Genomic DNA, 11,944 nt, shown 5'->3' on the forward strand with positions numbered 1-11,944 from the left:
GTGTGCATGTGTGACAGGTGTAACATGGGCATGTTTGTGGCAGCAGTGTGATACTGTACTTCTTTCCTACACACACATACACACACACACACAGAACCCCCCCCCACACACACACACACACTTCAACCCCCCCAACCCCCCCGCTTTTCCTCTGATCTCCATGCAGAGGGCCTTCGGGGGTTAATTAACAGGCTTAGATAATACCACACTAATGAAAACAAGACCACTGGTTCTTCTCTCTCTTCCTGTTTGTCTCTTTCTCTTTTTCTCCGTCTTTATTCCTGTCTATGTATCTCTTCCCTTCTTTCACTCGTGAAGGTTTTTAGCAAGGCGACCCACCCAGCGAGTGGAAACTTAATAAAAAACTAAAAGGACAAATGACTTAAAGCAAAGCAAACGTCACAATACACAGACTGTAAAATGTCACTGGTGAAAAACAAGGTAGAGGAGCGAAATAATCAGAAGGGGATGTGGGGGGGAAATGAGAAGGTTGTGAGTTTGCAAATAGTCTGTGGAAGAAAAACAAACATATTGGGACACTTTGCAGTGTTGCCAGCTGTGTATGGTAACGATGATGAAGTTAAGATCAGGGGAAGATTAAGATAAAGACAAGACAGGTATGGTTAGCTCTTTGGGGTCGGGGTAAGGCAACCAAAACTATTGATTAAGGTCATGGAAGGATCATGGTTACAAACATTAATCGCAGGTTGGTGATGGGTCCCCAGCATTAAAGCCAGACCTGTTTTCTACTTTCCAGATCACATTGTACAGGGCACACTACATGGGTACTAAACAATAGCATCAGACGTAAATGGTCAGGAGCAGAATCGTCCAGTATCAACATCATTTCTGAGGATATCGGGTTGGTGTTAGAGGTCAGAGTTAAGGTTAGAGCAGGGTTTGTGATGCATCGTGGATCCTAGACTATTCACTCATTCAGGGATTCATAAAATTCCGTACAGAAAGCACCATTGTAGACACTCTTCCCTAGTGATTGAAAATGTCAAAGTAACACAAATCATCATAAGTCAATTCAAGATGCTCAATGACGGTGTGGTGCTACCACAGGTGGCTGAAGATACATCAGTGAGACTACAGAATCATTGAGTGAAATATGAAGGGCAGGAATGTGATACAAAATATGATCATCCTGGATCAGGGTTATGTAATGACCAGGAAGAGGAAAGCTGCCGTACCATGGTACACAAAGTGTGAGCCCCACTACTACACATTTGAGCAAACAGGTATATTGTAGCTACCTAGTTTTGTAGAGCACTACAGCTTATTCTCAGTGATATATGAAGCTAATGTAACATCTTAATAGTTTTAGTGACAAATCTGGAACAAACAACCTTTAGACTTAATAATTAAGACATAATTCCCTTCCATATGTAGCTCAAGTCAAGTCAAGTCAAGTCAATTTTTATTTGTGTAGCACCAATTCACAACATATGTTATCTCAAGGCACTTTCCAAATAGACACTTTATAATATTATTTACAGAGACCCAACAATTCCCACCAAGAGCAAGCACTAGGCGGCACTGACAAGGAAAGACTTCCTTTTAAGAGGCAGAAACCTCGAGCAGAACCGACTCAGGGTGGGCGGGACCATCTGCCTCGACCGGTTGGGTTGGAGAGAGACAAAGATAGAGAAAGAGAGAGAGAGAGAGAGCAGGAGAGAGCAAAGACTATAGCAATATTAATAATAGTGACGGTAGCAGCAGTAACAGCGACAGTAATGTAATGGCAACTGTAGTGCTCCTACTGATAAAAATAGTAATGACAGCTAATAACATTAATAATTATCATTATTAATTATAGTAAATTCTAGCAGGTTTAGCAGCAGGTGTTAAACAGGATCATGGTTTGCAGTTGCAGATCCAGACTCCACAGCTCTGGAGAAGGGAGGACCTGCAGAGAGTAACAGGAAAGAGAGAGGCACACAGCCTGGGGGCTTCATGGACTTGAGGGAAAAAGCAAACGGTTAGAATGATGCAGTGATATTCAGAAAGTTTACAGTGATCTCATCGGCAGAACAACCTGGACTATACTATACTGAGTTTACTGATTTATTCAGACTGAGGCCCATCAGGATGGCAACAAGTACGAAGCCTGAGCTGAAGCTTGTGAATTACAACATGAGATGTAGAGAAAAAAGTTTTGCTGATCAGCATGAGAAGAAACGACAATCAGACGCATCCATGGATTGATGTATGTTGAGTCAATTCCATTCACACATCTTGAAATGCCCTCTGCCGTCATTAGAGAGAAAAACAGAAGGAGAGCAGAGCAATCAGAAGTAACTACAGGAAAACCCCCCCAGACACAAGGATTTAAAAAAAGCCTCACTGAACAAACACTGAACTGTCATATTCAGCTGTTCCTTCATGTGTTTGCCAGACAATGAAAGAGAACAAATCCTCCCGGCTTAACTCCACTTTACTGCCAGACTCTTTAATACTGTACATGTTCAGTCTTGACCTTTGGAGAGAATACTGTACATGGTGAAGCTCAAATGATTCAGAGCTTTCAACCTCATCTCACTCTCCTTACTCAGCACCTTTGCTGAATGAAAAGCCGAGATGGTGTTGAAAGTTTCAAATGATCAGTAAGTTAACCACTGAGCTGAGATTCTCTTCACCTTCCGACCTGGTGGGTTGACATGTTTGCAAAGTTACGTGCGACTCTGAAGGGCACATTTACAGACGCTTCGTTTGCTTGTAACTGCGCTGTGTCAAACGTGAAAACGTAATCAAATGCAAAAAAAAAAAGAAAAGAAAGTACTTACAACCATCTATTAACTCATTGTCTGTTCATGTTTAAGGTTCAGTTGCTGAAATGTCTGGTGATATACATGTTTCAAATGTAGCCACTCCAGAATGTTGGTAGGGAAAGGGATCACCTGTCGCTCTAGTTTAATTATTGTCTCTTAACAATATTCATACAACAGTTAGTTCTGACCATGTGATTTGATTGGATAAGAGTCATTGCATGAGTGTTGATATAGAGTCCAACAGCACTGGGACTTTTAACTACATGTATCACTCCGCTTCACAGGTGTTCTATTAACTGTTAAATGGCGCTACATTAACGGTCGTTATCTGTCTTAGATTGTAACAAACTTTGCAAAGATGAAAATATTTCTAGAAATAACATTTGAATTAAATTATGTCTGGTCGTCAGAAGAGGATGAAGGGAAGAAGCCTGGATGCTTCAGCGCACAACTAAGGTAATGTGTAGACAAAGTAGCAGGCTAGTGTGCACTGTGCAGGTCAGGAAAATGATTATGTGTTGCTTAGCAACAGTCCAGTGCAAGTCCAGTTGCAGGTCTATTTGTGTTGGCCTTGCGAAATAAATGATGAATTAAAACAATAAAAAGACAAACAGTTGTGATTGTCTTCGGTAATCAGTCTGCAGCCTCGTACCTGTGAGCGAATCACAGCCGTGCTGATATTCAGTACGTCATTCCCTCTCCTGTGATATCGCTTAAATATTAGCCCTTAATGTAAGTATATTAGTGTCCCTGTTCAGGGGCCGCAACCTACAGGGGACGTGGTCTTCACACTGTGAAGGCCAAACTGAAATGAGACAGTCTGGCCAACGGAAGATTTTCACTTTGGGTCACCCTTACGTTTGCGTCACAATACACTGCTCCTGTTGCCTGGCAACCCTTGACAACACAAATCTTTTTTTAACGAAAACTTGAGGTATTAAGGTCTTTGGTTTTAACAGTTGTACCATTAGCTGTTCAATTGAGCTGAAAGCCATCTCTAACATTCAAAAGTTTAATCCCCGTTTGCTGCCATATTATTTTCATTACTTGCGCGCAATGAATCTTGGGATAAGTTGGTGCCATGAAGGATCCACCTGTTGGAGCCTTCGTTCCCCAGAGAAAGAAGGACGCATTTCTCAGCCGCATTGGGTGGAGCCTTCGAAATGGGTCAGCCTAGTCGTGTCACTGTGATGCAATCAATGTCTGACATAATCTGTATTCCAGCGTCATCTGTGAAACAGAAGACACATTTCTCACATACTGCCATGTTTGATACAACAAACCCAATGCTGTGGCGACTGTTCACTCTTCAGTCAAACAGTGTGGGCAACACTAACATTTTAGGAAACATTAGCTGTGTCTAAATTCAGGGACCGCAGCCTTTAAAGGTTCCATTTGGAGACTGACCGCATCAATGCGGCCAAGATATGCGTCCTTTGTTTTCCAGGCAGCATAGGATCCCAATGGGTGGATCCTTCTCGGCTTAATCTATCCCAAGATTCATTGCGTGCCATTGATGAATCACTTTTCAAAAAGAGAATAAGGTGGAGTGAAAATAAAACTGGTCAATGATAAGTAGGAAATTCTCCATAGACCATTTTGGTTCCACCTCTGAGGGTTTGCAGTCATCGGAGGCCATGTTTTCATAGACCGCGTACCCCAAAAGATGTGGCCCCTGAATTTGGAAACAGCTCATGTGTCCAAGGAAGTACAATTATATACAACATTCATTCCCAAAGATGTTTAAAATAAGTAAATAAAAGAAATCAAATTTGGTGGCAAAGTTTCCTCGACTGAATAAAAGAGGCAGTTGGTGGATGCTGGGTGGTTTACATCCTGTGTCCTAGTTTAGGCAACAAAAGCATTTTGCTTAAAGTGATGGAAAGGTTGTGATTTTGGTTAAAAGTTAATAACGTAAGTACAAGTCGAATCACTATCGCGTGATACAGAACAGAACACCAGATCTGGATCGCCAAAACTAGGAGGTGGAACAGTAACTGATTACTAGAAAGTGAGCGAGTGACAGGGAGAAGCGCGACAGAGAACAGAGGGATGAAACGAGATAGAAAGGAGTGGTAGGAAAAGGTTAATTTGACAGAGTAGTAGTTAATATGGTGCTGCCGGGCAACGGTCAGCATGTAAGCTGCTTTGGTTACTGGCACAGACCAGAAGACGTGGATTAATGATGGCAAGTCTGGCCTTTTCACAGTAGCTGGACATGTGGATTGTTAATATGTGCGTGTGTGTGTGTGTGTGTGTGTGCGAAAGAGAGACAGAGAGAGAAACGCTCTCTTAAATTTTTAATCCAAAACAAAGTACAGCCTGTGTGTCTCTGAGTTTCTCCGCAGAAGTCAATTTCAATCTCAACACTAACTCAAGTTTATACGTCCTATCCAAACTTTTTTCCGGCTCGTGCAGTTCAGTTCACAGTCTCTCCGTTTTTATCTAAACATCTCCCCTGAGATAAAACCCCGCTTGATTTGTATTTATTAAGTCCATGGAGACGAACAGTAAGTAAAGCAGGGAGAGGAAAGAAAAAACAAACAAACAAACAAACAAAAAAAGAAAGAAAAGAAAGAAATAAAAAAGTTGAATTGTTTGGGGGCATAACTCACTCTCCCTAAGTGTAAAATGGGATGAGATATTCTGCCTCTCGGACTTAACGTAATGTAAGAGAGTGTGAAATTAAACTGCACACGAATAAAAGGGACCCTTCATTGTGTGCCGCCGACTAGCTTATCTGGAAATTCAGACAACTGGAACATCCAAAGCCTCCAAACTTGTAGCAATCTCCTTTGTCTGGCTCCGAAGCAAACAATGTAATATCAGAAAGCCAGAGAGGCTCCAAAGCCTGTGTCAGATTGCCAAACACAAAGTAGCTGCTTCCTGCGTTGCCTCGTCGCATCCTCGCATCACGCCTCTGTGTGTGTGTGTGTGTGTGTGTGCGTGTGCCAGTGAGTGCTTCAAATAGAATCTTCCCTCTTTAATTCCTGGCCTTTTACCTATTTATATTCCCTGCACCTACCTATCCCCGTGACTCTTTTAAACCCCCTATGTTAATTTGATTTAGAGCATCTCAAATTGAATAAGAGATAAAGAAGGGAGAAAAAAAAGAAAAGAAAAAAAAGACGGTAACTGCAAATGTACTGTTATTAATAACCTAAAGTACTAGACGGGGCTCAAACACTCTCCCTTCATTCTGCCCTCCCACTTCCTTCCTCCCTCCCTCTCCATTTCGCCCCCTCTCTCTCTCTGTCTGCCTGTGAGTGAGTGAACTAAGTGAAGTGGGTTATGATGGCAGTGTAATCGGCATCCCTCAAACAAACGGCTGGTGCTATTAAGGGCCATTGTGTTTGCTGCAGTGATGATCAGATTCAATCTAGGGAGAACATTTTGTGCCGGAGCTGTGGCAAGGTGGGGAGATAGAGAAAAATACCTCGGCTCATTCCGCTCTGCTATTGTGTTCAGGGGACTAGATGTATGCACGCTCTTCATAAGATGCATATCGACTCGGGGAGCTGCAAAAGTTTAGTTCAAATGAATTTGTGGGGAGCTGTCTGACTGCAGAGAGCGAGGCGAGTTATTAAATGTCGGGTAATGTTTTGAGGATGTATTTGTATCAATAAGGAGCCGGAGCAGTGCTGCTGGGCTGGTGCAGATGAGAAAATCACTTTTCCTCTCCTCTTTGTCCTCAAATTTACCCTCTTCTCCCGGCCTCTGTTCCTCAGTCTAATCCGTCATCTTGTTAACACACTTTTATAAGGACGAGTGGAAGCCTGAGGGGCCCCGAGAGGTTGACTTACGGCCTGAAGGTGTGTAGGTTCAATGTAGGGTTACAGTTCGTCAGCCTGCCGCTGCCTTTTCATATGGAATTTGCATCTGCCTCTAGGTGTAAGTGTGAACGGTTATCTGTCTGTATCTCATGTGCTAGACTATTAAGTGAGCGTGGAATAAACACAGCATTGATATTTATTTATTTATTTATTTATTTATGGGCTCTGACCTTGTCACTCGCCACGAGGAAAACGTTAAGCTCTCCACAGCAGGGACTGGCGAGTGTATAATACCTTCCCCCCCAACGGGAACGCAGACTCAGAGCCTACAGGTGGATGCTCGGATCAATGTGGGGCTTTTCAAAATGCTTTATGAGCAACAGCAGCACAGACAGCAGTGACAGTGTAGCTTTCAGGTGAGCAGTGTGCCAGCAGGCCAAAAACACAGCAGGTGATTTATAGGATTGTACCGTACAGTCAGGAAACAAGAATTTCATCCTTTACATGACAAAAGTAATTTAGCAGGAATGTGCACTTTTATGTTCTGGGGCCGGTTTCACACAGATATTTCAGACTGGTCTGTAGTGTTAGACCAGACTGTTTCACAAAAGTAAAGACTGACTCGTTTTAAGCCAAAATAATTAAGACACCTTACCCCCAGCCTAACTCAGGTCTAAGACCAAATGTTACCATGGTAACAATCAATGACACCTACGCTGACCAGTTGCACCCAACAGCGAAAAACATGAAAACGTGGCTCATGATTTGTCCGTTCGTTTGCAGACATTGCCATGGAGAAAGCAATGAGAAGGGACAGAGTTTTTAGAGACCGCTGTTATTTTATTCTTTTCAAATCAGATTTGTATTTTTGTTGTTGCACTCTTCTTTGAAGTAGTAGTAGTAAAACGTCCTTGTAACTGTTGAATTCTCCCGAAAGACGAACATTTTCTGCTGGTGTAAATGGAGCTCAGCGGTTTGGATGCGGTTCCTCGGTCGGCCTTTGTTTTTTATTTTTATTTTTTTATAAGTCTTAATTTACCCAGAATTCATTGTACCACAGTCGGGCTTAAGAGTCAAGTCAAGAACTAAACTGCTTCGTGCAGTGGAGGACCTGCGACGTCTATCTGAAGTCTGACAATTTGTTCTATCTAATCCACAGTAGTTTTCTTAGAAGAATTTAATTAGACGGTGACGGTGTCAGTGATGAGTTTTACTGTCACAAGATAGTTGACCAGAAACACTGCTACCAGCCCTTTGAAACTCCAGGCTACCCTGTGGTGTCTTTGACTACTGGTAACACTATGGAGCCATATTTTGATGAGTGAGTTTGTGTTTGTTTCTTGAGGACTATGCCACTGATTGGAAAGTGGTGGTAAGAAAAGGAGAAGACTGCAAGCGAGCAAACATGGCTGTAAATGATGCATGTCTTAAGTTTTTGAAAACTTTACAACTTTGTTTGCAAATGCATCCAACACATTTGGTCCTGGCTTTAAGGATACTCACACAACAAGAAATCCCCGCAGTGTACATTTAAAACAATCACAGTAGAGACAGCTGATGCGTAGCTGTTTCACTAATATGGCCTTTCTTACGAGGCATATAACATCTAACTGTTACTGTCACTGATCCCATGAAAAATAAATTGTCAGTATTGGTTAGCAGGTTACCGGTGCCATGAAGTCCAAGCAGCTGTTGCCCCTGGTATTGTGTGAAGTTGTCTGTTTGGATCAGTACTTCTCGAATGTTAATCTATATTAACCACCCAAACTATTTACCCAGAGGCCCCGGTGTTCATCTGCCTATGCTGTAACATAGAGACTGTCTATGCTAAGAGAGAACCCTCTGATTGGAAAACTCACCTCCTCCGGGTTGAATTGCAAACGGGTCAGGTTATAGTGACATGACCATGAGATCTACATGGTTTGGACTAAAATTATTTTCTTTCTCTTTTTCTCTCTCTCCAGGCGTGAGACCGTTCAAGTGCAGTTACTGCCCCTACAGTGCCTCCCAGAAGGGCAACCTGAAGACTCACGTGCTGTGCGTGCACCGCATGCCCTTCGACAACACCCAGTACCCCGACCGTCGCTTCAAACGCTCCCGCCCGGATTCCGACTTCCTGGACAAAAGCCCCGACGACGCCTTTGGTGGCGTTACATCTAATCAACCTACGACGGAAGCGGAAGGAAGCCACGGGAGTAACGCTGTGCCGTTTGCCAGCGAGGCCGCGTCTTGTCACCAGGAGTGAAAATCAGCGAGGGGGCAGGGTCGGGTAACGGCAACTAAGGAGGTTGTTGGACCGTGCATTATCTGAAATGCCATAGATTTGCGTCACGGGACAAATGCTCCCTGATGCACATGAATGTTGGTCACTGTAAAACTAATCTGCAACACGACCGTGCTGAAAACTTTGACCAAACACGAGACGGACTGAGATATGAACCGCACTCCCTACATTGTAAACACAAAGTAAAAATACTATATGTGGGTTTTAGACGTTTTTGAACATTTACTAAGAAATCATTATAATCTATGTATTTGTGATTAGATGATTCAGCATTTTTTTTTTTTAACCACAGTGGATCATGTGCAGGAGTAGAAGGAAAAGAGAGTTAATGAAATCAGAGTTTTCAGACAAATCATGGAGGAAGGAGGCTATGAGGCAGGAGGGAAGCCGGATGAAGTAATCTAAAATCATTAGAGAGATTTTTCTCCAAAAATAATGCTTTTATCAGAAAAATGATCCATGTAAACGATTTAGCAGAACAGTTACTGTATGGAAGATGGAGGAGGAGGCGGAGGCGTCTTGAATGCACACCACCGCCACTGCCACCCTAGAACATAACACCAGTGGCTGCCATTTTTTTTCCCCAGTGCGAGTGATGAGCACTGTATGTGTGTGTGTGTGTGTGTGTGTGTGTGTACGCTTTGCAGGGTCAGTGGCGGCGATGGTGCCGTGTATGTGTGTGTGTGTGTGTTGGGGGGGAGGCATTGGTGCCAGCCTGACTGGGGCTGTCATCGCAGAGGAAATCAATTCAACAACAACACACACACACACACACACAAACATACACTCAGGCTCCTACAGTGGTAACCCAACTCTGGACGCTATGCCGGGGGGTCAAGTTGAGTCCCACCAGCTGGCCGGAGCCCCTCCAGTCACCTCTCTCTCTCTCCTCCTTTCTTCCCTTCACTCTCACTCGCTTTTACTAAAACAAGCCCTGCTGGAACGGCCTAGAAAATAACAACGCAAATCAATCAGCGGAGTATTCTCAAGCATCCATTAGCCAACGTTGAGGCTCGCTCTGGTTTTGTCAATGCGACGTCTGGACGTCACGTCACAGGCTCCACACGAGAGCAGGACGGGAAGTTTCAACTGATTGCGTTTTAGCTCGGGCCGCTTTGATGATGACAGATGAGGGTTTTGAAGGTGGACCATGTTATGTGTGTGTGTGTGTGTGTGTGTGTGTGTGTGTGTGTGTGTGTGTGTGTGGTGGGGGGTTCTACATATAACCAGCTGTGGTCTGTACATATAGAGGAAGGTGTGTGGCATTCACCTAAAAGTTGGAGACCTTTAAGTCAGAAAAGAAGCAGGATTAATCTCCTGCTCTGATAAGGGTCGGACATGATGAAAAATTTGATAATCATTTTCTTTACCCTGCTTTTTGTCTCTGATTATACTACCTATTCTATATTTAAAAAAAAGTATTTCTAAAACTGTTTGTTTATTTTCAAAGGAGGCATTCTTTTTCTGTGCATAGTAGTGTTTTATTTTTTATTCATATGGGTTTTACTCCTGAGGGGAAAAAGTAACATAAAACATTGAAAACAATGTTTTGATCTTGTAAAACCGAGCTCGATTGCTTTAAGGGCAGAAAAGTATCAACTCTGATTGTACTTTGTTGTGTCGGCAGCTGTTGGTTATGACTGGGCAAGGAGAATAAGAAAGTATGGGGCTTTGTGTTGGTGTTGGTGGTATGGGGGGGTTGGGGTGGGGGGTTGTTAATGTTTTTCTGATAACGAGAAATGATCCGGACTTTAAGAAAGTCAATATCTTCCAGCGCAAACACGCATGCAGCGGTGGGAAGGGCTAAACTCTTAAAACCCCAGGGCCTTAGTGCCACGGCTCTTCCTAAAGGAGTTTAGAGTCCAACACAATGCACACACACACACACACACACGCACACGATCAACAACAACATAAGTAATACAATCCTGCTGCATGCATAGAGGGGAGAGCAGATAGAAAGAAGGAGAGCGGAAGTGTAGAAGAAAGAAAACGAAGAGTATGTGCACAAGGCTGACAGGAAGTTCAACGTTCTGCTGCACTGCTGTAATTGTGGGTTTAATTACTACAATATGAACTTTTTTGCCCGACAGAAAATGACAATATTTGAAGGAAAATGAAATTGTTCTTCAGTTATTTTTAATTTTGTTTTTAGCCAACAGGACATTCGTTCTCACTGCCTTATCGTACCTGAAATTCACCCAATGAGATCCAGATAACTTAATGTAGTATAAGCTATAGAGTCCAATGCACTACTGTTATTCTCGATGGCTGTAGCTTGCTTTTCTGGATGTATGTATACATGTGTGTGTGTGCGTGTGTGTGTGCTCAACATTTACGTATATTAGCAAAAAAAAGTCAATAGCGGGGACAAAAAAAAAAAAAAAAAACTTTTCAAAAGAGTACACATTCCATTTTGTTTGGCACCAGTGTTTGGCACCTGGCTTTTCCAGCTCACTAAAGCATGTGAATCACTATGTTTTCATCATCTTGTTCAGATGAGGCAATTTTTTTTTTATTGTCATTCCTCTGTGACTTGTACTCTTTGTCCATCCCTGAGAATGATATGCCCCCCCCCCACCCCACCCCCCTCCTGCTGTAATCCCAAAATAATCCATTCCATTGTCCCCATGCTGTTTGATCCCCGTGAAGCTTCCTATTGAAGTAGCACATTCAGTTTTCTCAATTATAATCACTGGTGCTAGAAAAAAAACGACGAAGAAAAAGTAACCATGCACATGTATTTCAGCCTGCGATGGATTCTGTCGTACGCAATCCTAGTCCAAATACTCACCACATTCCTAAATGAAGAGGATTTCTAAAGCCTACGGAAGGAAAAGTAAGGAGAGGGGTTTTGTTGCAAACTACAAGCTTATATTAACAGCAGATAGCTTTGTATTTAAAAAAGACAAAAAATATCCTTGGTGATTATTTATTACTGCATATCTGTTTGACAGAAGACAAAATCTTTCATTAAAGAGGTGCATCAAGCATTTGACTGTTTACTCTTTCTGCGTTCTAGACGTTCTGATGTACTTTGATGCCGTTAAGATTTATCCGGTGTTTTTTCTGCAATAAAACCTCTACCTCTGGGAAACACTGTCTCTGAGTCT

The 11,944-nt window shown here is 42.7% G+C and overlaps 1 protein-coding gene across 3 annotated transcripts in view; it reads left to right on the forward strand.

Annotated features, from left to right (window-relative positions):
• znf536 (zinc finger protein 536) overlaps positions 1-9,803 on the forward strand; it is a 241,165-nt gene extending 231,362 nt beyond the window's left edge. For all 3 annotated transcript variants that reach the window (XM_087180210.1, XM_087180209.1, XM_087180211.1), the window contains one exon: positions 8,512-9,803. In XM_087180210.1, coding sequence (XP_087036336.1) covers positions 8,512-8,792 — 281 coding nt within the window. In that variant the 3' untranslated portion in view covers positions 8,793-9,803. The remainder of the gene's footprint in view (positions 1-8,511) is intronic.
• The last annotated feature ends 2,141 nt before the right edge of the window (positions 9,804-11,944 follow it).

Source organism: Seriola lalandi, unplaced genomic scaffold (genome assembly GCF_002814215.2).
Source record: "Seriola lalandi dorsalis isolate HSWRI2012SDOR001 ecotype SW California unplaced genomic scaffold, Sedor1 jcf7180002054898, whole genome shotgun sequence".
Classification (NCBI taxonomy): Eukaryota; Metazoa; Chordata; class Actinopteri; order Carangiformes; family Carangidae; genus Seriola; species Seriola lalandi.